This window comes from Electrophorus electricus, chromosome 5 (genome assembly GCF_013358815.1).
Source record: "Electrophorus electricus isolate fEleEle1 chromosome 5, fEleEle1.pri, whole genome shotgun sequence".
NCBI lineage: Eukaryota > Metazoa > Chordata > Actinopteri > Gymnotiformes > Gymnotidae > Electrophorus > Electrophorus electricus.
The window spans coordinates 10,410,044-10,437,107 of NC_049539.1; the positions used below are offsets into that span (position 1 = coordinate 10,410,044).

Consider the following 27,064-nt stretch of genomic DNA (forward strand, 5'->3'; position numbering starts at 1 on the left):
ATCCGGCTCTCGGGGCGTCAGCCTTTAGCCACGCCCCTCCCCGGTGGATGAGCGATGGACCTGCCAGATATCGAACAAACGTTCATCTCTCATTTAAGGCGCCTTAGAAGGATCGGATTACTGCATTGAGCTTCTCGGCCAGCTCGGTTCGCTCGTGGGGTCGACTGTAGTCAGTGGCGTGACACGTTTCGGGCGGGCCGGCGTGTCGGCCTTGTGATGGCGCCGCCAACCTCGGGTCCTTCGCAACAGATCAGTGACGGGGCAGCATTACTGAAGGCGAGCTCTCCCTACTGTCTTTTCAGTGAGGTCACATCACATGCCCGGGAGGCCTCCGAAGATCTGCTTATGGAGAGAGAGAAAGAAATGGGTGGGGAGAGATGGGGAAAGAGAGGAGGAGGAGAGAGAGAGAGAGAGATGATAAAAGAGAAAACAGAGGGAGCAGGGCTAGTGTCCTGCTGGGTGTGTGAAACATATCGAGCTGTGATCATACAGAAGCTTCCATCACTGCTCTGTAGCTAGCTTGCTGTCGGGGTCTTCTCATGTTCTGGAAATGGATAAAAGGCCTCAAGCAAGTCGCCACTGCTGATCCAGAATCCCTCCTGCCATAATTCATGCTGGCCGTACAAGACCCTCGGACCAAAGCGTCCGCACTCTGTTATTAGCATTTAATCATCCAGACAGCATAGCTGGTTAACACCATTCATTATCCTAGGCACCGCGTACTTGTAAATAAGGTCTGCTAAGCTTCAGTGGCATAAACAAGACCGGGCAAACCAGTCTGTTGCCTACTGACTCAGGTTTCCTTCAGCACCCATCCCGAGGCCCGTGAACCCCCCCACTCAACCCCGCCAGGTACATGCAGGTGTCATTCGCAGTCCTCGTGAGAAACACCCAATGCCTCGCTGTGCCACATTAACGGGACGGGACCCCCGACGAGCATGTCTGACCCTCGATCAGCCTGCACGTGCCGCTGATGAGGCTGATCCCAGATTCTGTTTGATCCCCACCATTGTGGGCCCTTTGTTTCTGGTGTAATGACATACATTTTGCATGCACGATTTCTGCAAGATTCGCTGCCAAGTGCTTTGTGATGGAAATTGGGTGATTGAGGGAGAGTGTTTTGCCAAGCAAAACAAGCCAAGTAATTGGTGCATCCATTGTGGTGGGAAGCTACTCTCGCCAGTTTGTTTATATTGGGAGGTGGTGGTGACTGTCTCTGTGTACACAGTCTCTTTCGCTGGAAGATTGAGTTGTCATGCTTTGTATGACCAGTTCTGCTCCTAGGCTTCACGGTAATTGCTGTCCTTGTCAGGAGTTTCGTTAACAGCTTGTTACGGTTGCATTTAGTCAACGACGGCAAGGGAAGGCCTATCGGATCTGCCTTTCCCATGCAAATGTTGTTGTGTTCATCCTCTACCAGAATCTGATTAAGGGACCACGTCCCATCATGCAGAGCTGCTATGTGTGGAACGCAGCCCATCGTTAGCTGCAAATGGAAATACAACTGGAACAATAAATAAAGGTTATTGCACCTAAGATAGTTTATATATCCACGGCTGGTGCGTTACTGGAGTGAAGATGGCAGCATGTGCAGTCCCTAAGTCAGTAGAGACGGGGGGGGTGGGCTTCTTTGTACCAATTTCAAAGCTCCCACTGCAGATTGCTGGAATGTGCCAGTTAAGCAAAATCATGTCTGTTAATGACCATCACCTTTGTTCCCGTCCACACGCTGTCCAGCTCTTTCAGCTACTGCCGCACTTTTGCGGCGAGGAAGCGGGGTCCGGTCTGATGTTGTGGAGGCGCCATGGTCGGGAAGTGCTTGAGAAGAGAGGCGAGTTCCTCCGGATCTGCATTCCTTCTTGGCTTTGACCTTTAGCAGTGACATGGACCAATTCAGGCATTAACCATCAATTATCTGACGCAGCGCTCGGCGGTGGCCTGAAAATAGAGTGGTAGACAACAAAAAATGGATGATGATTATTAAATAAGGGAAGTGGGTGATCATTACGCTTTGCTGGAGAGCATCTCCTGTCGTTTCCAGCTCTGGCTCTTTTGAGTAGGCTTTCAGCGTTACTCGAGCTGCCTGTTAACCCCCGCCGCATTCACTGTGATGGAGTGCTCACGACGTGCTTGCAACACTTGTTCTGCTATTGTAGAGGCTTGGTATTATGTTATGGTTTGCTGGTCAAAAAAAGGGGCTTTAAAAACAACCCTATATGTGTATAAGTGAACGGATTCACACTGGGGCTCAGGATTGTTTCTTTTGTAGTTGTTTATGCTTCTTTATGTTGGCTGCTACGCCTGTAAGGGAGACTTGGCGGTGCTGACGTTGTCTTGGGAGCGGAGTAGCTCCAGCCTGATTGCTAGCAGCTCATTTTAAAGGGAGCAGAAAGTGCACCGTTCACTTTTAATGGGATTAATGGGAGCGGTGGAGACAGAAGGCTGGCTTCTCCAGCTGGACCGAGTGCTCCTCCACCTCCACCTCTATCCTGTTGTTTCCCTGCTCCTCCACCTGTTGTTTCCCCGCTCCTCCACTTTCACCTCCACCTGTTGTTTCCCCACTCCTCCACCTCCACCTCCATCCTGTTATTTCCTGCTCCTCCACCTCCACCTCCATCCTGTTGTTTCCCTGCTCCTCCACCTCCACATCCACTGCCTTGTTGATTCTGTTTCTGTGGCTCTCGTGTAAGTTGGGGTTGAGCGATGTGATGGCAAATTATCATTACTGTGATAAATTATGTCGTAATATGCTTGTCTTAGCATATCATTGGTATTGTTAGTATTTCTAGAAACACTAACTGCATGTTTCATTAAAAAACAATTATAGAGGCATGATAAACAAACAGTGGTGTTACACTATGCTGTAACAAGCTTAATATTAGATATTAGCCAATGATGGATTTTTTTATTTCAAACTAATAAATAGATTTTTGCTCCTGCTCCTTCTTAAATTGTTTATATTTGTGAATTTTGAATTAAACTGCCACTGTTCTGCTGAAGCAATGTATTGATATTTATTAGCAAACCTCTAAAGGACGAAACATCATGGTACATATTGTGCACAGTGAAAACTTCATCAAGTATTTTGGCCACATCGCCCACTCCCGTGAGAGGCTTCTCTTTTGTTCAAGCATGCGTATCGTCTTTATTTCTGCTCTGTGTGTTGAGCTTCGAGTGCTCACTTGAAATGGCCATTTCCCAGGGCAGAGCAGGAAATAGGCAGGCCACGTGTGGGGAGGGTGTGAGGATCTGTTTTTAAATGCAGGTGGATCTGTTTTTAAACTCTGTTTACCGAGCTGGAGTGGTGCGTCTCCTCGCTGAGGCGCCCCAGAGCCGGCCTGCTCTAATATCATCAAAGGCCTCTGTCTGTCAACGATCTGACCCACTTTGAAATGAAAAGTAAATGTTTGTGGAGAGAGGACACTTCATGCTCAGACATGAGTCATTCTGTTCTCAACTGCTGTTCCGCTGTTCATGCTGTGCAGGGTGTGCGCACACGACTGTTTGCGCACGTGTGTGTGTGTAAGTGTGTGTGTGTGCGCGTGTGTTTGTGTGTGTACCGGTGTGGGGTACCAGAGAGGACAGAAGGTATTGTAGACCTGTGACTTGGGTAACTCCACCTATGGACGCACCTTGGTCCCACCGTCGGGAATGACGATGGCTGCATGTCTTTCAACGTGGTTCCCAGCTCCTCTGCGCCAAGCGCAGCGCTGGTGTGAACGGAGGGGTCCGGCGCAGAACCCAGGGTTATAGACCTAAGTGGACATCCGTGGTGTTGAACGAACTCTCACAGCAGTCATGTCCTGCTGGACTCTATCAGACACAGCACAGGTCCAACTGCAGCACTGGCATTTTTACACCACAGGCTCATATTACTGCAGGACAGAAATAATGCAGCAGTGAGCGCACACACACATGCACGCGCGCACGCACGCAGACAGTAACTTGATTTGACTTCAGGCGGGTCTTTGCAACATCACACAGACTGATCCATAACACATTTAGTCCTGATGGTTATTGACTTAGTGTGTGATTTAGGCCTAAAGGCTGTCTCACCCACACTTTGGAGTAGTTCTTTCAAACACCACCTCGACTAACACCCTTTAATTCAGTCTCGGCTCATCAATGACGCCGGCTGAGGGCTTAATGGCTGCCCGCTGTGTGCAGAAACAGGCCTTCCGCTCTAGAACAGTGTTCGTGGGACTGGCGGAAAGTGGTGCGAGTGGGCATGGGCACAGCTCCTCCAGGTCCCAGGTCCAAACCCAGCCACCAGCCACCTACCTCCGACTCTAAAATGGTGTCAAAGGCACACGCCACACAGGAGCCACAGAGCCGCCCTGAACCACAGCTCCGCCTCCACCGAGAAGGACCAGGAATCGACGTGTCCTGCTCGACACAACAAGTGAAAAAGAAATGTAGATCATTCCAAGAAACCAAATACGGGGCTAATGAGGTTACTGAAATTTCCGTTCAGCGGGAGGCCTGTTGAACTGAGGAGGGCCTGCATCCGCTAACGTAAAGCAGCTTTTATGCGCTGCTGCTTTCCGTGCCACTGAGAGGGAGGGAATGCGGGAGCCACCTGCCAGGAGGCCACGCCTCCTTTACGTGAACCCTGTCAAAGCCACGTTTGGGCAGTCCCAGATCTCCCTGCCACGTTCCGTACTTGACTTCCGGCCGGTGTTCTTGGCGTGCATGCTGTTCGTGCGCTCAGCCCTCGTACCAGGAATTATGCCTTTGATCACGTTAACTTTCCTCCCGGGCTGCTAAATACCTGTGGAAGAATATAGCTTTTTTTTTATTGATGGGTTTATATGCAACAATTTTCTAGAATGAAATAAAAAGTGTTCTGGCATACCTACGTTGTGTTCGGTTCAAAGCATATTTTCTATAATCCCGATACATGTGTTAAATGTGTATTTGTTCCAGTAAGGGGATAACTCTCATGTTTAAATATTAAGAAGTATGATATACAGCTAGGCCCAGAGGTTAGTGTACGGTGACCATATTTTAGTTTTCAAAAAACAGGAGCAGACAGGCATGTTATACATAATCACTTTTAGCAAATGCATTTATTAGACTTACGAGACCAATAACAATAGCTGTCAGAGCTTATATTAACCAGATAATCGTAATGATCTGCATTCAGCATTCAGTTCCTTACAAATAACATTTTAAAATCACCTAAAGTAAAAATATATGTTTTCATGGTCAGAGAATAAATTTGTCTTATTAGACTTATAAGCCTAAAATGTCATTTAATTGGGATGTAGGTGGTGGGGTGTAAGTGTAAAGACACCGATGTAGGTCACATGCTGTACACGGACAAATGGACATGGTGAAGACATGAGCCCAACTCTCAGAGCAGGTCCAGCAGCTCTGTTCTGGACCCAGAACGGTCAGACCCAGAACGCCATGCACTTGTGTCTCTCTGCTCTAGGAAGGAGGGAGATGGATTGTCTAATATTGACAAGCGTCCATGTGCTTGTCTGAAACAATGTCTGTGCACAGAGATACGATGAAGCCATCCATATAGGACACTGTTGCACATGCGCACGCACACACACAAACACACACACACGTGCAATGCCACTTTAAATGCTTCTTTAACCAATATACTTGCTTCACTTTTTTTAACCAAAAACTGAACAGAACACTAATTATTTTAATAAGATGGTTACAATGGAGAAAAGCGTTATTTTTGAGAGCTCATCCACACTTCAAGTGAAAGAAAATGACAGTATTACTTCACATGACCTCAAATTAAGTGATTTGTATTGCAGTTTGGGTGATTTTCCAGAGAATGGAAAAATGTCTTCCCACCAACCCAAAATAAAGGATAATTAGTTTATAAAGGATAATTCAGATTGGTGTGTCATATGAAAAAGAAGAGATCTTTGTGGGCTTTACCAGTTAAAGACTCACAGACCACATTACCACATTTAGCTGCCTACCGTAAAAACACACTGACCATATTACCACATTTAACACTGCCTACGGTAGATACACAGTCTACAGTACCACATTTACCACGTTTAACACTGCCGACAGTAAAGATGACCAGATTTACATTTAAGATGAGCTACAGTAAAGACACAGACTGTATTACCACATTTACCACAATTAACACTGCCTACAGTAAATACACACAGGCGACATTTGCACATTTTACACTATCTAGAGTAAAGACGCAAAGAATCTTACCTAGTCAAACAAGACAAAACAGGCCCAGTGAAAGAAGGTCATACCCCACGTACCCCCCCCCCCCCCCCCCCCCCCCCCCCCACACACACACACACACACACACGTCCTGGTGTTAGAGCCCAGTGAAAAGTCTGGGGGAGAGGATGTGGCGAGTGAGATGGGAAAGGCTACAGGGCTTCCCTAGAGGACATTAGCAGCACCATGGAAACATAATTGGGAGCTGTCAGGTACAGCAAGGGTTAGCAAATTACGCTCAGCACACTACACACGGGCAGAGGGGGGAGTGTGGTTTTTTGTTGTTGTCACCAGTTTGTGCGACCGTGCTGGAATATCCAGGAGTGCAACAGCGCTCTTCTTCTGGCTCCATCCTGACCACCGTGCTGACCGGGGCTGGAGCTCACGCTCTGCATCGCAGTTCCTTTAAACGGCTGCTGATGTCAAAGCCTATGGACCCGTGAGTGATGACGTGGCGGGCACGTGTCTCGGGCTCCAGCCCACGTCGTTGATGTGTCGTGAACTTCCTGCCCAGATTTATGCCCCCATCACCCCACCCTCCCACCCGCCACACCCCTCCCACCCTGCCCTGCCCCGCCCCTTGGATGCAGTGTCCAAGTTCTGCAAGAAGTCTTTCACATGCCCAAGAATTCTGTGTACTAATTGGTGATTGTCAGTCCCAGATAAACCTGATTGGCTGCTGAGGTGAATCTTACCGGGATGTTTTTTCAAGGTTTACTGAGGCTTGTGCCCGTAGCCTGAATGCAGAACCACATGCCTTTAACTGTGCTATTTGTCCAGCACACCCCCAGAGTTAATTCAAAGCACGATTACTGTAATATCATACGGTGTGCTGTGGGTATTTGTTCATCTCTCCTGCTGTTTGCCTCCAGAAACTGAAAATAGATATAACTGTATTGTTTTGAACTCCATATGGACAATCTGTTAAAACTTTAATACCCTCCACAGTGTGCAGCAGTTTTCTAGGTCCATTGTGCTGGACTGAACGGTAAAATGTGTTGTAAAAAGAGCTGGCACTGAAGGCAAGCTAATAGGATGCTCTGGTATGGCTCAACTAGGCCCTCTGTATGTACGTTCCTTGGACTGAAACACAATTTTATTTGACATTGATTTCATTTTCGTAAAAGTGTTCTGGAATTATATATAAAAGCGTATTTAACACACATTTTATGATATTATTTCATGGATGAATATATTATGTTATTTTCTTAAAACAGCAGTAGGTGATCTCGATAACTACAACTTTTATGTTATTGTTGAACGTACATGTACGTTCAGGCAAGGTGCTGTGGTTATTCTGAAGACAGGGCGGTGACGTTTGACTGCTTTTATGCTGTTAGCAAGAATCTGACCAAATCCTAACAGCCAATCAGAGCCTGGAGGAGTGTCTGACGGAGTGTCAATCACTGCTTGTGCATGTGCATGAGCTCACTCAGCCAAGCGCAATCAGTGAGCGGCTTCAGGAGCTTTTATAAAAGCAATGGTAGATGAAAACCACCATCGATGAAAAAACTTACCAAGCCAAAAAAAAAGCACGCTAACTAAACAGAGACCGAGATAAAACACGGATAAGAAGGAGCGGCTTTTCCGCAGCTATCTGAAAGGATTCACAGTCACATTTCTGCTTGACAGGTAGCTGGCTAGGCATCTAATGAGCTACCCCTGTTTCATTTATTTATTATTTTTATATTAAAATTCATATAAAAATAAATGAAACAGGGGTAGCTCATTAGATAATGAGCTACCCCTGTTTCATTTATTTTTATATGAATTTTGGGGAAAAAAACGTAACCACATTGCTAAGATGGTAATGGTTACAGCGACACTTAATGGCGCATTTCTCATTTTACTGTGACGCTGCAGTTGAGTTGCAATGTTAGACCGTTTCAGACGCCACGGCTACGGGTTAGCGTTGTTTTATTTGAATGTTGCTGAAAATATCTTTTTGAAATACCCAGGCAGGTGTATTTGTGTTTGTGCTTATATTTATGTGTACATGTGCTCTCACAGCTAGGTAAATGTTCTCATAAGCGGGTTACTGGTTATTTACTCTTCAGGACAGTTTCTGTTATCAAATGAACAGCTAAGCACCGAAATAAATATCTGCTAGCCGGTTCTTTTACCGCACAGATATTGCTGTAGATAAATTTTCATGTCTAAAAAAATGTATTTCTCATTGTTGGCCAGCGATGTTGACATTTCACAACGTGGTCAGCAGCCTTCTCCGTGAGGCGGGGCTTCGGAGGCGGCAGAGAGGGAGGAGCCTGGAGGATGTACTTATTGAACCAGTGTGTGTTTGCTTTAGTTTGACTTTCGAGTTGAGTCAAGCCAACTTTTGTTATACCTTCTCAACACAGACGTAGTTTCTCCAGGACGCAGTGCTACAGTGACATGAACAGCAGCACGCAATGCAAACAGTGCAACTGCAAATGATCTAGAATCCAGACAACAGTGCAACCGCACAGTAAATGCAATAAACAATACATACGTGCAATGAACTGTATGTAACTATAGAGTACACTACAGTAGATTAAACATTCACTAAGCATAGAACAGGAGACAGGAAATAATAGGGTTGGTGTATTGCTAATTGCTATATATTATACAGTGCAAATTGATGGTAATCTCTCATAACAGTTCATGCAGATATTGTGTACAGATTAACTGAAGCAGCCTTAGTTGGCCTGGGAAACCATAGCTACGTTCTGGAGACCTTTAGAGTGTCAGTTTGTACTGGTTTAGAAGCTTGATGTTCTCAGCCGAAGCAGGTTCTTGGCTGGCGAGTGGTGTGGCACCAGTACTGCCTGCACATAGCAGCATTGCTGCAGGTGTCCCACGGCAACTCAGTGGGACTGGGCGAAGCAGACCCGGTCCTCACCACGCACTCGCTTTGCCTGAGCTTGCTGTTTTGTCCCCGTTTGTGTAAATGAAAGAAATCCTCTCCCCCATGTGTCTGTCCCCCCCGACGGGCACCTCTTCTCCTCTTTTGCCTTCCTGCTGTTGACGCGAGAGAGCATCTGCTTTTGCTTTTCTTTGCGTGGAGTCGGCCTGCGTGCACTGAACGAGAGCGAAGGAGAGGGAAAGACAAAGGGAGAGAAGGAGAGGGCGTGCATGTGTGCGTGAGGGGGGAGAGTGTGAGAGAGTGAGAGTGCATGTGTGAAAGTAAGAGTGTGAAAGAGAAGGAGAGCAAGAAAGAGAGATTGAGACGTGTTACTTCGCAAAACTGCAGGCGATTGCGCCCCGTCAAGAGTGCTGCGAGTGTGACTGAAACGCAGCCAAAACGCAGATCCCTGAGAACCTGCCCCCAAGCCTCTGGTGCCCAGCCCCCGATGGGACATGACAGGGCGTCAGGTTCGGGACCCCCGTTATCGCGTCTCTCCCAGGTTCCTTCATGTTCCATCTCTCCACATTCCCTTCACTCAGGTATTCCGTAATCACAGAGCCGGGCACTCCAGGCACTCTGGAGTGCTCTGGCGTAATGCGTGCTGTTCCGTGAACCTGTTCAATCGTTACCGATAGCCTGAGGCATTATCTACACACACACACACACACACACGTTGCTAATTCATGTTGTACAGTCTTTCTAGAAGGCTAGAAATAGTCACAGAGGATATTTCATCTCTTCCATCTAATTAGAATGTGGGACCCATGGGAGCTGGTTCAGGCTGCTATCGTAATATAAATGCACGGTCCAACATAGCTTTCACCGCTGTTCCTTACACTGTTGATGCTCCTGATACAGGCTGGGTGGGGCCTGGGTGGGACTGTTTTCCCTGAGTGGCCACTCCTCCACCGTGTGGTTTTGGTTTGGGTTTTTTTTGGTTTGTTGTTTATAGCCCTATAAAATAGGGGAAGTTTATTTATAGACATCACAGCATTGTTCTTGCTACACTCCCGGTCAGCTGTGAGAGGTTATACTGTTGTATGTGTACATGCTGTAATGTCTGCAAAATGCCTTGCTCTGTTTACAGCCTGGAGGTGTCACTCGTGGCAGTTAATAAAATAGTGAGTCACGTGGGATTTTTTTTTCTCCCATCAGGCTTTGCTGTGTTTAAGGCTGAAAACTGTGGATAGTGGTTTGTGGAAAGCAGCGCTTGGTGTTTGTTTGTGTGTGTGTGTGTGTGTGTGTGTGTGTGTGTGTGTGTGTGTATACGATGTTAATTAGCGTGCTTCTCTGTGTAGTACTGCTGTTTCTACACACTTGTGTAAATCCTCCTCTAATGAGCTGCAAGTTGTAGCAGCATATAAAACAGACTGCTTGTAGCGTTGTGTTTTTGTGTGTGTATGTGAGTGTTTGAGTATATGCGTGTGTTTGAAAGATTTTGCATTTTCTGTATTATCCTTCGTTATTTCTTTACTTGGCCCTCTCTCTAGATCTCTTCCTGTTTAATTGGTCTCTCCCGGATGCACTCTGACCTTAGCCCAGTGCCCTGTGATGGGCGTCCAGTGAGCCTCTGGTGATGTTACTGACACGGTCACATAATCGCGTCCACCAGGCCTGAGCTCACTGAGTGGAGCCAGCGTTCTGGCTCCCCAAGGGACCCACAGCCTTCTGGAACATTCAGTCAATGCTGAAGGCTTGTGATAGTGTGACCTTTACATGCATGTCCTCAAATGTGCCCCCTCACACACATGCGCACGTGCACACACACACACACACACACACACACACTCACTTACTTAGATTGGTCTGTGCAGAACACAGCAGGTCTATATATCTATAATGTGCCTGGTTAATGTCCAGATTTACCTCATTATAATACCAGTTCACCTCCTGAATTGATGGGTCATCAAGGTAATGTGTTTTGGCACTGCTGAAGCACTGAACCTGAACACATAAACACACACACATACCTTTCCCCCCCATGAAATGTCCTTTTTAAGAAGCAGTGTATAATGTATACAGTTTTCATCTTGCACTTTGTTACCATACTATTGACTGGATATTGTAAGACAGCGCTGCTCGGATACACCCCTATTGTTCATTCTCTCTGTGAATCCCAGTGCTTTCAGCGCTGGCTCTGTGCGGTGAAATCCAGACGCATCCGGGCAGCACTGTCCTCACATGACCCAGAACAGGACACAAGCTCTAGGTTCCTCCTCCTTCTTATTATGTTTCTGACAATGGGAGGGCGCCCCTCTAACCATGTCCCTATCAACCACAGAGAGACTAAGAAAGATCTCTTAATCTGGGTTAATTAAAGATCGTAGCATAATGAATTATAATTTTGCCACTACACAAAAGGTACACCAATCATTCGCTTCCAGGCGTTCGGAGTGATGGGAGCACGTATGAGTTCTTATAATACAGATGATCCCATAATAACACCTTTTGTGCCTGCCTCTGGTTGGTAAACATCGCCTCAGTCACGGCAACTTTCCCGTGCCTGACCTCGTTAGAACTGTTTTCAGCCTAATTACAAAATGAAGCAATATTGCTAAGAGGTCTTGGATCCCGGTGGTGTTTACCTCATCTAGCTGTTTGACTGTGAGATTACCTCACAAAGGGGCCTGAAGGGCATGCTAATTGCTGAGTTGGACGGGGAGGAGTGTTTTTCCATGCTTTTATCAGGAAGGCAGTGTTTCTTAGTGAGAGACGCCACACCAGCCCCTCTGCTGAGATTCTGTTGCTCATCTGCCGGCTTCTTTCTGCTCATTCAGCTAATTACGCCCTCCTTGGTCATTTGCAGGAAGGAGGCTATGTTTACATGCATGCCCCCCCCCCCCCCCCCCCCACACACACACACACACACCCCCACCTGTATCCTGCACCCTGTACCCAGAACTCTCCAAGAGGCGGTTCTTTTATTACTCATGCATTTTCTTTTTAATTCATCCACTTATCCATTTAGCACATCTCCAACTGTACGGAATGACAATTTCAATTTCCCTTCAGAGGCTGGATTTAATACGTTATTCAATATAGTGTGCACTATACTAACCCCCACAAGCCCTGCCCATAAAGTCCCACATGTCCCCCCCTCCCCCCCCCCCCCCCCCCCCCGGTGAAACCATTCCTATTTCTGCCCATTGACGGCACGGAGCATGCCAGACGCTGCCGTTCCCCCCACCGCTCCCAGCTTGACGTGTCCCTCACCTGCGGCAGAACCAAAAGGCCCTTTACGTAAGATCTGCTGCCCAGTTAATTACCGCTGCTCTGACAGGTTCGTAAGGAAGCGCGGCGATCCCAGCCCAGGGAAGCTTCCCGCTGTTTGCGCTGGCCGACGAGAGCAGCGATCGATTGCCATCATGTTTCTTAAGCACTCTTTGTCTTATCAATAAAAAAGGGACTCTGAGGAGTCTAGCTGGGCTCTGCTCATTAAAAGCCTATTGACAAAGTTTGCAGTCTTAGTTCTGCTTTGACAGCGAACCCTCTGCTGGACGGCCTGATGCTAGAATGGCTAGAACGGTCGTTTTTGAGCATTTTGATGTAATATCTTAATCCCCCACGTCTCCTCATCCCTGACTCATACCAGTGAGTATTGTGGTATTGGATTTACTAAAGTATTTCTGGGATTGTTATGAGATCCGTATTACAGAGTGGTCATTTTGACCATGTACATTATTAACACCTTGTCTCCTTGTCTTTCTCGCTGCTTTGGGGCGTTGGGCGTTACCTTGGCAACAACTGGCCTAAGCGCTTTAGCTGCTTTTCGTCAGGAAGCATCTGGCAAAAAACTGAAAATGAGTCAGAATTTATCAGCTACAACAGCTACAACTTCCTGACGCTTCTTATGGTGTATCTTAAAGGGACAGGAATTTTTTTATTTATTCTGTGTTAGACCAGAATAAGATAATTTCACACTGTCACAATGACCGCTAGGGCCATTTGAGTGTCTCTCACACTCACACACACACACACACACACACACACACACACACACACACACACGTACATGCGCAGCTGTGCTGTGTTGCCTCACACCTCCCCTGCTCTCGTCTAGTATGTATGTAAGTGTCAGGTGAACAGGTGTTAATGGGGCCGGAAGCGTTGGCAGCGGGGTTGAGCCCCAAACACTGGCACACAGAACCTCAGTACTGCTGAGCAGAATTGAGAAGACACTGAATACTGACTATACAGTCGGCTGTAAAAGATTTGACGTGCACCAAGCACTATACTGAATCCATGATTGACGTGTGGGCATACCCTGCTGTAGCCTCCCGCCATTTTACAAAGCCTCACTCTCTGGATAGTTTTGCATGTACAAGTTTTATTTTGTATTATTCTGCTATCTGTAAACACTGAAAGAAAGAAAACATCATGTCGTTGCTGACATATAGTTGGGTCTTTGATGTACGTGTATGTAGTGAACATGTAGAGACCTTTTTTTCTTGTCATTATTTTCAAAACAAAATACTATAATAACTATTTACATTTTACATTATATTAGGTATCATAAGCAATCTAGACATGATTTAAAGTATTCACAAGGAAGTGCATAGGTTATATGTGCTGCTGGGCTATCCATATGGCACACAGGCACACACACACACACACACACAGAGGCATGCATCCACTTCCATCATGCTGCTGAGACTCCGATTCCTCCTCCTTATCGTCTAGCACTTCTGTAAACACAGCCATCAAAACACGGACTGACACTAGCCTTAACGCTCATCCGCTTCTAATTAAAGGTCCGCATTTTTTAACAAGCGTGGGTTAATATCTGCTCTCATGTCCGCACATGTAACGGCTTTTAGACGTATTACTGCTTGAAGTGCTGGATTGTGAATGGGTCCTGCAGCCACACGGGAGCCTTTAACGGCTTTCACGGTCACGCGAGCGCGCACTCATGCAGTAAGACAGCCTGCTGCAAACATCCAGCCGGCCCAGATAAATTACTTCCATCAGCGGACGGAGACGTAAATCCCAAACAGGATCGGGCCTCTCGCACGATTCGCGTTAATGGTTTTTAAATGTATATCACGGTGGTATAATAGCGTTGCTGTATGGCTGCTTTATGAGTTGACGGCCATTAGCGGAGCCACGTGGACGCTTCCCTCCTGGCCTAGACGGCCGCACGCGCTCCCCGCTGATCATGACCGAAGAGGCGTAATTAACACCCGCTATAAATAGCTCCCTGTGTTGGGGAGGAGGGGAAAGGACAGCCTGTCAACACCCATTTGCTGACTGACATGAACTTGCCACCTCGTGCCCTGGCAGTCCCCTTCAGGGCGTGATTATCCACCCCCACCACGCTGAGGTGCGGGCTCCGGATAGGTGGACGGTCAGGGGTGGGGGGGTGGGTGATATAGATTACTGAGCAACAGCCAAGCCACACCTGTCTCCCAGAGCTTTGCTTCTGCCAAGCGCCTCGTCTGGGATCCCTCCCACACAGAGAGGGAGCAGCTTTCTGGCTGAGGGTTTTATTTCGGTTGCCATGTTTTTTCCTTCTTTTTTAAATTCAGTATATATGCGCCCACGAGGCCCCCCAAACCCCCCCCCAAACACACACACCTCAAATTTAACTTGCTATAGATCCGCACTCAGGTATCCTTGAGAAGGCGGATGGGCTTGATCAAATAAGTCCAGGGATTGAATTTGCTGGCCGGTGTCTGGTTCTGGCACTTTCCTCCTGGGCGTGTGAATGCATGGCTGCCGTGTCTGCGGCATGTGAAAGCCAGTTACCTCCTGTATAATCATACCCAGGCTTCTGTTTGGTCTCTGTCTTTTCAGTCAGGGCACGTAGGAAAATGTTTTTGGACGTTGTGCCCCTACATGCGCAAGTGTGCCATTCTGTAAACACACACACACACTTGCACTTCCATGTTCTGTCATGTTGCCCATGGCTGTGACGATGGTGGTGTGACTCCATGTGATGTGACTCTGTTTCATGGCATTTTGGCGTTTGGCACATGACAGACTGCACCTGCCCCTCAGTCAGACTGCACGCTGGCACGTTTGCCGCTTCATCTGAGAGCCCTCCCCTGACCCTGCCGGCTTAGCGCCAAGCAAAAATCCTTCTGCTAGATTCAGTGGAGCAGGAGGCAATGGCGGCAGCCAAGGAGTCTCTGCTAGGGGCCTGTCAGACTCAAGCGGATCCTCTATCAGAATCTTCATCTCTTGCTGATAAAAGAAATTCATTTAGAGGATTTACTTTACTGGACTTGGTAAACAGGCCTGTAAAACCTCTCTCTCTCACTGTGTGTGTGTGTGTGTGTTTGTGTGTGTGTGAGAGAGAGAAGCTATCTGAGCATAGCTGCGTGGATGGATGGTTAGGGGAGGAGGGACGGTGTTATGTAATGGATACAGTGGCAAATCCAGTGGGGAATTGGACTTGAATGTCCTGTGCCTTACGGTGTGCACGGAGGGCAGCCGCAGACCCTACACCGCCTTGTGAAAGCACAGAGCTTAGTTCCTGGCTCAGGGTAGTTACCGCTGACGACTGTCCTTTCAAGTGCTCCCCGTCGGCCCCGAGGTAAAGGAGAGCGCCTGATACGCCCATTCAGGCCCAGCCAGTGCGGTTCCAGTTTGGGTAACAGCCTGAGGTTTCCCCGCCATTACCACACTGCCACAGGGCTGCAGAAGTGTAGTGGAAACTAGAGACGCCTTGGTTCTGAAGGCACTGCTGTACACAGTCCGTCCTCGGGCTGCACCTATTTTCTCTCATCTGTTTCAAATGGCAGTGAAATTGGACAAATCCAATGGACCTTAGATAGTTGGCTAAGAAAACTGCTGTGTCAACACACTACACACAATTATGTACACACACACACACACGCACACATGTGCTTCCATTGTGTTTCCACTTTTCTGTTTCAGAGCAATAAAACAATAAAAGGAAATGTTCGCTCAGTAATGTCAGTTCACATGTTTTTCTCTTTGCCCAGGGAGTTTTAGGGGGAATGTTATAGAATTGAGGAAGCCCAGAAGCCCATCTACCAGACACGCTGAAACCTATATGGTCTGTTTTTTTTTCCTCCCACTGTGAAAGCTTTTTTTTTTCTTAAATGTCTTAAATCTCTCTCTCTGTCTCCCTCTCTCTCTCTCTCCCTCCCTCTCTCTCTCTCTCCCTCCCTCCCTCTCTCCCTCCCTCTCTCTCTCTCCCTCCCTCTCTCTCTCTCTCCCTCTCTCTCTCTCCCTCCCTCTCTCTCTCTCTCTCCCTCTCTCTCTCTCTCTCTCCCTCCCTCTCTCTCCCTCCCTCTCTCCCTCCCTCCCTCTCTCTCTCCCTCCCTCTCTCTCTCTCTCCCTCCCTGTGGCTAGGGAGTTTGGCTGGCGGGACCCCGAGCTGCCTGAAGTGATTCAGATGTTGCAGCATCAGTTCCCCTCGGTTCAGTCGAACGCCGCTGCCTACCTCCAGCACTTGTGCTTCGGAGACAACAAGATCAAAGCTGAGGTACACCCCCATCTACACCCCGGCCTTCCTCGGGCGCCCAGGAGCCTGGCCGTAGCCACGCCCCACTTGCATGTTCACCCAATCACTGCATTTGCCCGCCCTCAACCGCCTCCCTTTTTTTTCCCCCAGCCGTACACCACCCCTTTTGGCTAAGGTCAGCACGAAGCCATGCGCCTTTAAAGGATATTCTTACCAGCACGCTATGTTTTAGCACGCCATGGGCTGGGAGCTTTCTGCGAAAGCTAATTAACATCGGCACTTAACAGATACCTGAGGGCCAGACCTGTACGAGCAGACTTTCGCCCAGAGTCGCCAGGCTGGCAGCAACAGCTGCTCACCACGGCTGCTCCGCACCGCGCCGTCCTGCGGGAGCTTGCCGGCCGAAATTAATCCACTGATGTGTTTTGTTCTAGGAAATTAATTCTTTTTATAAGGCGTCAACAGATCCTCCAACCCCTTTCATTGAAATGCGACGCCGTATCTCGGCTGCCGGGTCTTTCTGGCAACGGGTTTCATAGGATTTTGAAGAGGGTCCTCGTGTCGCCATAATGATTATGCCATGTGCAGACAAAACAATGAGGGGGAAGCATCGTATTGACAGGGATTCCAGTCTGAGCGGCCCGGTAATTGTTTCCCAGAGGCTTAACGGAGGTTGGGAGGACGAGGAAATTAAATTTGGGAAACAAATCAGAAAGAACAAAACTAACTGCAGACAAAACTGTTATGTTATTTAATGATGTGGGGCGGTGCGTGGTGGGGAGTAAAAATGGTGGGGGGGGGGGTTTAAATTAGTTTTGTTTACGATAAGTTTACACTGAGCATGGCTTACAACGTCATTTCTCAGTGAGCCTGGCGTGTTCATCAAGGCAAGCGACAAAATGAGTCCTCGTGTTTCTTTGATTTGTTTTGCAGTTTTAGATGGTCTGTTTCTGTAAAGCCCTGGAGTAGAGATGGAAATTCTTTGTTAATGAACATCATCGCTGATGATAATGCAGCAAGTTCTGCTCAGAAGATCTATGGTGCTCTACTGGGTGCTTAATAGAAACAGAGAGCATATAAACAGAATGTTCATAAGAAACAGAAAAAAGGGTCATTATAGACATATTCCAGTATCAAAACTAACATAATACCACATGCTGAGAGCTCTAGATGGTTCTTGTCTATGTAAGAACTAGCACACATAGCACTATGTTCCTTAACATAGCATACTGAATAGCATATGGTCTCTTGAGCCACTTGGTCTCTGGGTATTTGGCTTCATCAGCCATGTCACCCTACAGTTTCTGGCTGGCACTTCAGTGAGGCTGAATCTCTTCACACCTGGGCCACGCTGGATGAGCGATGTCTTTAGGAAAGCTTGCGTTACTGTTTGGGGGATGGATTGTGGGGCAGCCCTGCAGTGCATTTGCCCCCGCAGTACTGACCGGGGGGGCTTGTTAAAAGTGGCAGAGGGCGGGGCTGCCTCCAGAAGGGACACAGACTAGGCTGCGTGACATCATTTGACATCATTTCCTGATGCCCTCTCCGTATGTCCTCCAGGTAATCCCAGCACCCCCAAGTCAAAGCTCGTTCCAGCCTTCCCTCAGAGAAGCTGCTAGCCCCTCGTCCTGGGCTCATGGGTTAAGCCCTGTAGACTTCATGCTCCACCGTGGTCTCACCGTCCTTTACGGTCTACAGGAAAGGGATTAGGGTCCCTCCCGGTGGGGAGAACTGAGCCAAAGCCCCCTGCATGTGTGCAGTGGTGTTTCAGAAATGCCGACGTGTTTGTGGGTTGTTTCAGTGGTTCGTGAAGTCTGCTGCTCCGTTGGGGGGGGGGGGGGTATGCCCTGGAAAGCCATGGCTGCCGCTTTAACCCGCTTTAAAGTGCAGGTATGGAAAGTGCAGTAATGATGATGACGATGATGATGATGGTGGTGGTGGTGGTTTAGGTGAGTCACTCCAGGGTATAAAGTGCTTTCGTGAGCCTGACGAAGTGCTGTAGGGGCGAAATGATTCACAACTTCATTCGTTCTCGTTCAAACGCAGAAACAGTAGCAACAAAAAGTCAGAAAAGCGTGTAACACTTGGTACATAACCTTCCTTAGCCTGTGATTTAGTTCTTTCAAAAGCAGCCTATACACATTATGTTTCAAGGTGCATGCTGATTTGCTGACAAAGGGAATCTCATTCACAGCGTATGTCACGTCTGCGGTTTTGTATGCAATAATGACCGCTAGTATAATATTGTAGTGTCGGCGCAGGAGAAGATATGGAAAACATTTATGCTCACAATCTGCTCTTTTATTGAGGCTCAAAACAAGCAGAATGGGACTAAACTAAACAGAGGAAAGTTTAGAAGGTAACTAGTAGACAGCAACCACTACCAACACACCGATTCAAACTAAGAGAAGTGTATAAGTTCAACTAGATGTGTATACAGACAAATACACATATTTTCTAACATCATTAAACATAAATTTGTAGCTAATTCACAGGATGCAGGGACGCGCACAGCATCCTGGGAGCCCTCGACGTTCCTGGCCTTGCTCTGTCTCTCGCTCCTCGGCCAGTGGCCGAGCAGCGAGGTCTCACGCTGACCAGTCCCTTACCGTCCTCTGTGCTAGTCCTGCTAGTGTTTGGAAAGAAAGATGTCCGCTCTGTTCCAGAAAGTCTGGGGCTGAAAGGTGCGGATGGGTCTCCGACAATATCGCCTCCCCTCCATAAATCTAATTTTGATAGACATTTGCGTTTGCTCGTGGCGTGCAGCGGTGCTGGGCACGCGTGCGGTTGTGGGTTTGTGTGTGTGGCCAGGTGGTGAAATGGAAAGAGTTAATTACATGTGACAGTGGTGGGACAGATGGTCGAGGAGCCCTTGACAACGTTTTTCACGAGTGCCAATCATTTCTCAGGAATGCGCATAAACGCAGACCCTTTCTCGTCACGCAAACAGATGATGAAAAATGACACTAGTTCCCATTACCCTGCTGAGGGCCATTGAAAGAGAGGCATTTGGGAAATGTGGTTCTCAAGACCTCACGTGCAACATTCGCCAGGTTACTCCATATCCCTACGGTCTATGTGCCACATTTTGTCACGTTTCGGACGTATAGCAGACACACCTGGACATGCAGCCATGACAGCTGGAACCTTCGTGTGTGTGTCCGCAGCATCCAGTTGAATATCTAACACCGTGCTTATTTACATTTCGCTGGCACACCACTTTAGTCGGTTAGACCACGATGTTTCCATGTGCAGGGGATGAGAAACTAAAGGATGGATCCGCACCCAGCTGAAGGTGACGGGGTCACAGAGCTGCAGCCTATTGCTTTTGAAGGTGAGCAGAAAAGTGACAGGACAGCACAGGAACCAGATGGGACAGCACGTTAATGAGATGGGCTTTGGCCTGAGCCATTTGGTGTCCGTGCGCTGATACCAGGTCCGTAGCGGAGGGCCCGCTTCCAAGTCTGCTGCCTGCGGCTATTTATGGTAACCGGTCCTGGCTCCTTCCCCGCCCCCCTCTCCATTCCCCCCACCCACCACCACCCGAACCCCTCCGCCCTGGCTCCAGAAGCAGACTGCCTCCGTCTTCAGTTTAGCCTCATCAGCCGTTTTTGGCAGGAAATCCGAGCTGTCGATTTCCATTAGCGTGTTCGCTGTAATGCTGATGAGAAGGAAAAGAAAAAGAAGGGCTTCCTCCCAACCCACACGCGCCTGTGGCTGAGCACGCCGTGTCTCCAGTCCGTCCGGACCGAGGGGTCATAACCCCGTTCGTTTACAGGTCACTCTGGCTGCTGGAACAGACGTTCACTGAGCTAAGCAAAATGGCCACCGCTAGCCCACCTTCGTCGACGCTCATGGACGATTGTTCCTGGTTGGAGACTTGTTCCTACTCATGCCGTCGCTGGTCTTTATTTTCGCTGCGTTATTTACACACTATTTACAGAACATCTGTTGGGCCCCAGCAGTCAACAACCACAAAACCGAATTGCTAGTGACGCACCACGTTGCGCCATCATGCGATGACTTACATGACGCACTCAGAGAGACGGCTCTCTCCGAAGCGGTGCTCCTGACGCCTGGCTGGGTTTTTCAAGCCAGACAGCCTTTTGTCCCCAGATGTGCGCAATTCGGAAAATCAGGTTACTCCTGCTCCTCGGGATACGCTGAGGTTTTGTCTCCCTGCCAGGCCAGAGAGACCAGATTTACACAAGAGTCACGGGAGCCTCCGACAGCCTTGGTCAGTGTCTCCTCTCTAAGGAAAACACCTGCCTGTCTGCAGACCAGGCCGTTAGCCTCGGCTCGTCCGCCTCACATGTAAACAATGCGCCGCTGTATCAGGCCAGTACAGAAATACCCGCCGACCATCATCATCAGCTCACGTCCAGGTAAATTTGCCACCTCTAAATTGCGCATGAGGACATAATCCAAAAGCAGCTTGGTAAAAGGCGAGCGGCGGGACGGACTCGGCGCCCACCAACGCCTCCCACTATTAGGGTCTTGCTCGTCTGATCGGTTCTCCGTGGCCCTCCATTATACGTGCATTGGAGCGGTGGCGCGAGGCCAGCGGATTTGGTCCTGGGAGAGATTGTCGCTTTAGGAATGTGCGCATCGACACGGGCGTGCCTCCATTAGGGCCTGCCTCTTGTGCCATCTTGATTTTTTTGGGTAAGCATATCACGGTGAGAAGGCTGAAGTGGCGCAAAGGGACGGAGCGGAGAGAGTCAGCGTGAAGTTCTCTCTCCCAGGCACGCTCCACGCGCCGCGCTCCATCAGGAGCTCTTTTAATGAACTTGGCTGGTCTTAAGTGACTGGTGCCGAACACAAACGGAGTGCTGACAGAGACTCCGTCACGCCAGCGCTCTTTCTGAGTGGCCGTCAGACGGATGAGTCATACGCCGATACGCGTTAGAATTGATCGTTTTTTCCTCCCCCCCTCCCCTTGCAAGGGACCTTGGTCTTAATGATATTTGTGCACAAGAAAGGTTTCTTTTATTAATTTTTCTATTATTGATGTTTGTTTGGGATTTTAGTGTACTGGTCATTTGAAATGGGAATTCTGAGTGACTGTGCTCAGTGAGAATCACCACAGTTACTATCACAGTAGAAACTCCTTCTCCGCACTGAACGTTACCACATTACCATGATTTCCAACGTACTACCATGAATAAGTGGAAACTAAGTTAGTTCAGCTGGCAGATGTGTGTTGTCGATGTCACCCTAACATACTTCCATTTAAAACTCTCAGAGTTCTCTTTTTTCCCTCCCACCGCAAGCCTGTGGAAGATGCTAACCCCGCCTCCCGCCTCATTGTCCCGCTCCCAGATCCGGCGGCAGGGAGGCGTGCCGCTGCTAGTGGACCTGCTGGACCACCGCATGGCGGAGGTGCACAGGAGCGCCTGTGGGGCCCTCCGCAACCTGGTCTATGGCAAGGCCAATGACGACAACAAGGTGGCGCTGAAGAACTGCGGCGGCATCCCCGCGCTGGTGCGCCTGCTCCGCAAGACCTCCGACGTGGACATCAGAGAGCTCGTCACAGGTACGGCGCACCCGCGTGGCTCGCACCCCAGAGCCAGGGGACATCCCTCGGGACGCTGCGTTGATATACAGGCCGTGTAGTTTTACAGTGCCTTCATTAAAACATTTATAACGTGTTTAACTGCATTGAAAGTTCCGGGTTGACAGTCTAATAAGGGCAGGTTGATTTGCGCAAGGCACCGTGGGCAGTAGGAATGGGTAGAAGCCTGGGTGCTCAGCAACAGCATGCCACTGGCATTCTATATAAGCACTTAGAAATGGTATCTGTTTTGTACAGTATGCACTTTATCAGAGTTTTATAGGGATGAGTCCTGCACCTAGAGTAAAGATAACATCTTATCGCCATATGGAGTGTGTCGACACTGGTCAGAACGCACATTCTGGGAATTCATTCTAATCTCAGTCATTACATTTCTAACTCTAATATGAGTATGACTCTGGAGAGCCACTTTTGGATGTTGGAGACTGTAATCATAGCAGGTGTGAACTTTCATTGTTTTTTAATGAGCATTAAACGTACTTGCCTAATGACACATTTCCAGTGATGCTGTCTGAGCCTGGGTCTGTTGCTCGAGGGGATTTTAGCTCCATTACTGTTTAAATCATCTTCCAGACTGGGCCAGACACTAGCAAATATGCTTCCAAGATGTTTGCTATGTCTTCTCGGGTTTGGCGTCGTCCTCCCGTACTCCCGGTGAAAGGTCTTTGCTCTGGAACGAGAGAGGGGGTGCTTACATGCAGGGCTAGCAGATTGAAACCTGTCCGCCACAGCAAAGACTCCTGGAAGTTTTTAGTGGACCCGTGGGAAGATTTCAAGATGTGGGCAGATCTGTTTGCTGTTGGAAATCTGTCTGCATTGAAAAACTTTGGTTCTCCTGTGGATAACTTTGATCTTTAAGATGTGATAGGTGCTATTAACCACCTAAGCATCTGGCTACACTGGAGTTAGATGCTGAAAATGAGTAAAGTTCCTGATTCATTGCGAGCCATTTTCCTTATTTGCTTCTGTTTTACCTCACTGGAATGACACTCAGGACAGCACATCTCTCCTTCACAAAGTAAACACTCAGAAATAAGAGTGCAACTCAAAGCGTCTGCTTTCCAAGTGTCTTCCTAAAACCCTGCGTCACTTGGATGCGGAAGGCTTCGGGACACAGCCGTGTCGGAAAGCCCAAATTACCATATAAATGAAACGCTGCGCTGCCTTGGACACCCGGAGAGGCTTCCTCCGCTAATCAGCAGGCCAAAAACCTGCCTGCCCGCCAGCCATTCTGGGGGACTTGCAGCATCTCTGGTTCTAATAAGACGCTGAATCACAGTCCCGTTTGGCCAGCTTTGGGGGGAACAATCGGCTCTTGGACGAGGTGGTGGGCGGGGCCTGTCTCAACCACTCAGGCAGAGGCATTGGGCTTGTGAAAGAAGGAAGGGGGTGGGCCCACCTGGTGCAGACACTGGGAGAGGACTACAGAGCAATGCATGGGGGGAAGGGGTCAATGGGAGCAGTGCTTCTGCTTCACTTCACTCTCTCAATCCCTCTCTCCTTCGCTCTCTATCTCGCTTCACTCTCTTTTTCTCTCTCTCTCCTCTCCATCTCTCTCTGGATGAGCAGAGAGGCACAGAACTGGATTCAGCCCAGTTTGTGCCAAGTTGTTACTCACTTTGGCCCGAGTCAGCATTTTTGGCTGAACAATGTGCTAGACATTGTTCAGCATCCGAGCGAGAGAGAAAGGAAAGAACTTTTGGACATTAGGATCACTAGTCAAGAGTAGACTAGTCGAGCAGTTCTTGTGCAGCAACATTTGCACGCAAAGTTTGCGAATGAATGCTGAAACCTTTTGTGTTCCTTTTCTAATGTTTATATTGTTATTTCTGGAGTCTGTAAAATTTCTCTTCATCATAGATTTGTATTAAATCCCAGTGCTTCCCACCTGCAGTAAAACATGGATAAAAGTTTTATGAATGCAGCCTTGTGAGGTTTTAAAATCCTTGACTTGCTCCTTTAGGGCTTCATTCAAAGTACAAGGTCCTCACTACCACACAGACAAGCTATATCTTGACAGGTACATAGACACTGTTCATTTTAAAGAAGCCACACGTGGGGCCTTGGGGGGCTCCAGCGCTGTCAGGGTTGGCAAGTACCTTCACGTGCCATGCACCTGAGCCACCATGTGCTAGCCATCCACATGCAGGAAGCATGAATGGGAGATGCACGGATGAGACAAAAGTCCCTTCAGAAGCAGATGAGTACTTTTGGCAGGGAGAGAGTGAGACAGAGAGCCCCTCAGCTCTTACTGTGCGTTAATATCATTCTATGGACACAAAGCTGCGTGATGCGCTGTGGAGGTGACTTGACTTCTCTGCAGCCATGCCTGACTCAGGTTCAGTGGCTTGGTGTAAACTAGAGTATGGACTGAGGTGTGCAGAGATGTGTTTGACAGAAGAGGTGTACACCTCGAGACCACGCAAAGGTTCAGTTCAGTTTTGATGACCTTGGGATGACCATGACTCCAGATTCCTCCTTGGGTGTCCTAGCTTATAACCAGTCCTTGCTTCCTAACATTATATAAAGTCCATATAGCTAGTTCAATATAGATGTCAGCTTCCATGGAGGAGATTGAGTAGGTGGATGAATATGGCAGACTCATCTGCTGGCAGCACCGGGACATTTTCTGGCATCATCTCCTATTTTGTCACTAGTGAGCAGCTCTAATCCAGTGTTGGCATCATTATCACAGTAACACAGATAAAACCGAGAAGACAAAGATAGACCTGGGAAGATGAATGACAAATGAACAGTCCATCAACGGTAGACATGTGGAAGTAATGGGCATGCTGACCCCGGCTGTCTTATCTGTTAAAGGAGGGCGAGTGGATGATGGCACTCCTGAGGGCTCTCTGACACACGGCGTTCCACCCACACTGTCATCCCTAACCTGAAACATGAAGTGGCCAGATGTCAGTGTTAATAGCTCAGATTACCAGCAAACTCTATAACTCTATAATCTATATCAGCAATTTTGTTCAATTTGATGTATTCCATTTGACAAAATTATTTGTAATTTATTTCAGGTTTTAACTTGATTTTAAATTCATTTATACTGTCCAGCTCTGCCACACTACTCTGTAAATTATTTTTGGGTGAATTTTTGACCAAATATTAGCACTTTTACTTGACATCATACCATTATAATTGATGACTGCAATATTCAAGCTGATTTGTCCTCTTCATACTGATAGATCCTGATTAAACTGATGACACTGCAAGCGCACAGTAGCTTAAACACTGAACCTCTGTATTCCTGTCATAATATTCAGTGTCCAGAAGCCTATACTTAAGCAAACAGAATATTATACAGGTAACAAGAATTACAATAAAATATGGAATGACTATCTAAGTTTCGACATTGTCATTATTAGTCCATACTGAACTGTACTGAACTTCCTCACTGGAAAGACACCCAGAACAGAAAGCCTGTGTTTACACAAAGCGAACGCTCCAGAAGAGTACAACAAGAGATTGGTGGCAATAAGAAAGTGACATCTTAAAATCAATGTTGTATCCCTGCATATGGTTTTCCTGGAAACCTGCCCAAGTGCCCTGTGGTTAACTCAATTTCTGTTGTCAGGCAGAAGACTGGACCGAGTTATGTGAACGCAGTTCTGTTATTCTAGCCTGCAGCTACATGTACTGACCTTTATTTCTCAGCACGTATTCTTACATTTAATGTTGGCTGCTGTAAGCTTTGGGTATTGAGAAATTGCTTCTTTTCCTGTCAAAGTTGCAAATGTTTACCAGGGAGTGTGGTTATTCTCAGCTCTTAGTGAATGCAGTCGTGCCTTGTATTTATTATGGTTGAAAAAGCGCCATCTCTAGAGAATGTGGACATACTGGACAGTGTGTGTGTGTGTGTGTGTGTGTGTGTGTGTGTGTATACATGTGTGTAGTCTCTGCAGACACGTCTCTCATACTGCATATAATCTCCATCACATGATACAGAACACAGCATCAGTGCTACATGTGAGAGGAAATGAGGGGTAACAGGCCAGAACTCCCACAATGCACTGCTTCCTGAAGCATGCTGTTTGGCCTATGGTATGAGCTTCAGCAAAGCCATATCACACACATGACATTACCTGTCCTTTTCCAGTCGAATAACAACCTGCATTTCAGTTCGGTAAAAATGCAGATTATGTCTTTCTCAGAATGGGTGCTTTCATGTGCAACTAAGAATCATCTTCACATCTTCAAAATTTCTGCAGTTCTGCAGCACAGACCCAACTTTCAACAGCTGCAGTGTCTGTAGGTCATCACCTTTAGAAATGAAAGCACACAGAAGCATTTTTCTTCCTTTCCTTCCTTCATTAACTGTTCTTCATTCATTTTTGTTGGATCTTTTCAGACATTCTTGATTAGCGCTGCATCTGCTATTAGTCTGACAAAGTGTTATACAAAATGCATTATAAAATGTGGCATCTGAAATATTGAAAGTAATCTCTTAACTGGCTGGGTGTTGAAAAATGTGTGTTCTCATTTGTTTCTCCCACAATCCGTTTCACAAATAAAGCAATAACTGGAAATGGCCAGTGTTGGCAGTGGGATCAATGTTTGAGTGTTTGCTTAATCAAACATGGCCACCTTGAAGTAATGAACTTGTCTGAGGTGATTCGCTATGTTGACATCCTAAGAACTGTCAATAGGCCTGCCAATAAAATTACATTAATTGAGACATTCTCACAGGGTCCAGTTATGCCTTAAGCCTGTGTGGTCTTATGCGGCCACAGAGTGTGGTTATGCTCACTGGCAATTATGCTCTAGATAGATAGTCAGAGGTAGATAGGCACAGCTTTATTCATCCTGAGGGGAATTGCAACGAGTTCTAGTAATGGCATTCTAGTAGGGTTGTAGCGATGAGACTCTTTCTTTTGTTCTCTCTCTTCCTCTCTCTCTCTCTCTCTCTCTCTCTCTCTCACACTCTCACTCTCTCTCTGCCTCTCTC

General features: G+C 47.7%; 1 protein-coding gene across 1 annotated transcript in view; it reads left to right on the plus strand.

Annotated features, from left to right (window-relative positions):
• The window catches only part of ctnnd2a (catenin (cadherin-associated protein), delta 2a), a 188,683-nt gene that overhangs the window by 110,608 nt on the left and 51,011 nt on the right, over window positions 1–27,064 (plus strand). The window contains exons 10-11 of the mRNA XM_027004434.2: window positions 16,421–16,553; window positions 21,855–22,068. Of these exons, the coding sequence (XP_026860235.2) occupies window positions 16,421–16,553; window positions 21,855–22,068 (347 nt within the window). The remainder of the gene's footprint in view (window positions 1–16,420; window positions 16,554–21,854; window positions 22,069–27,064) is intronic.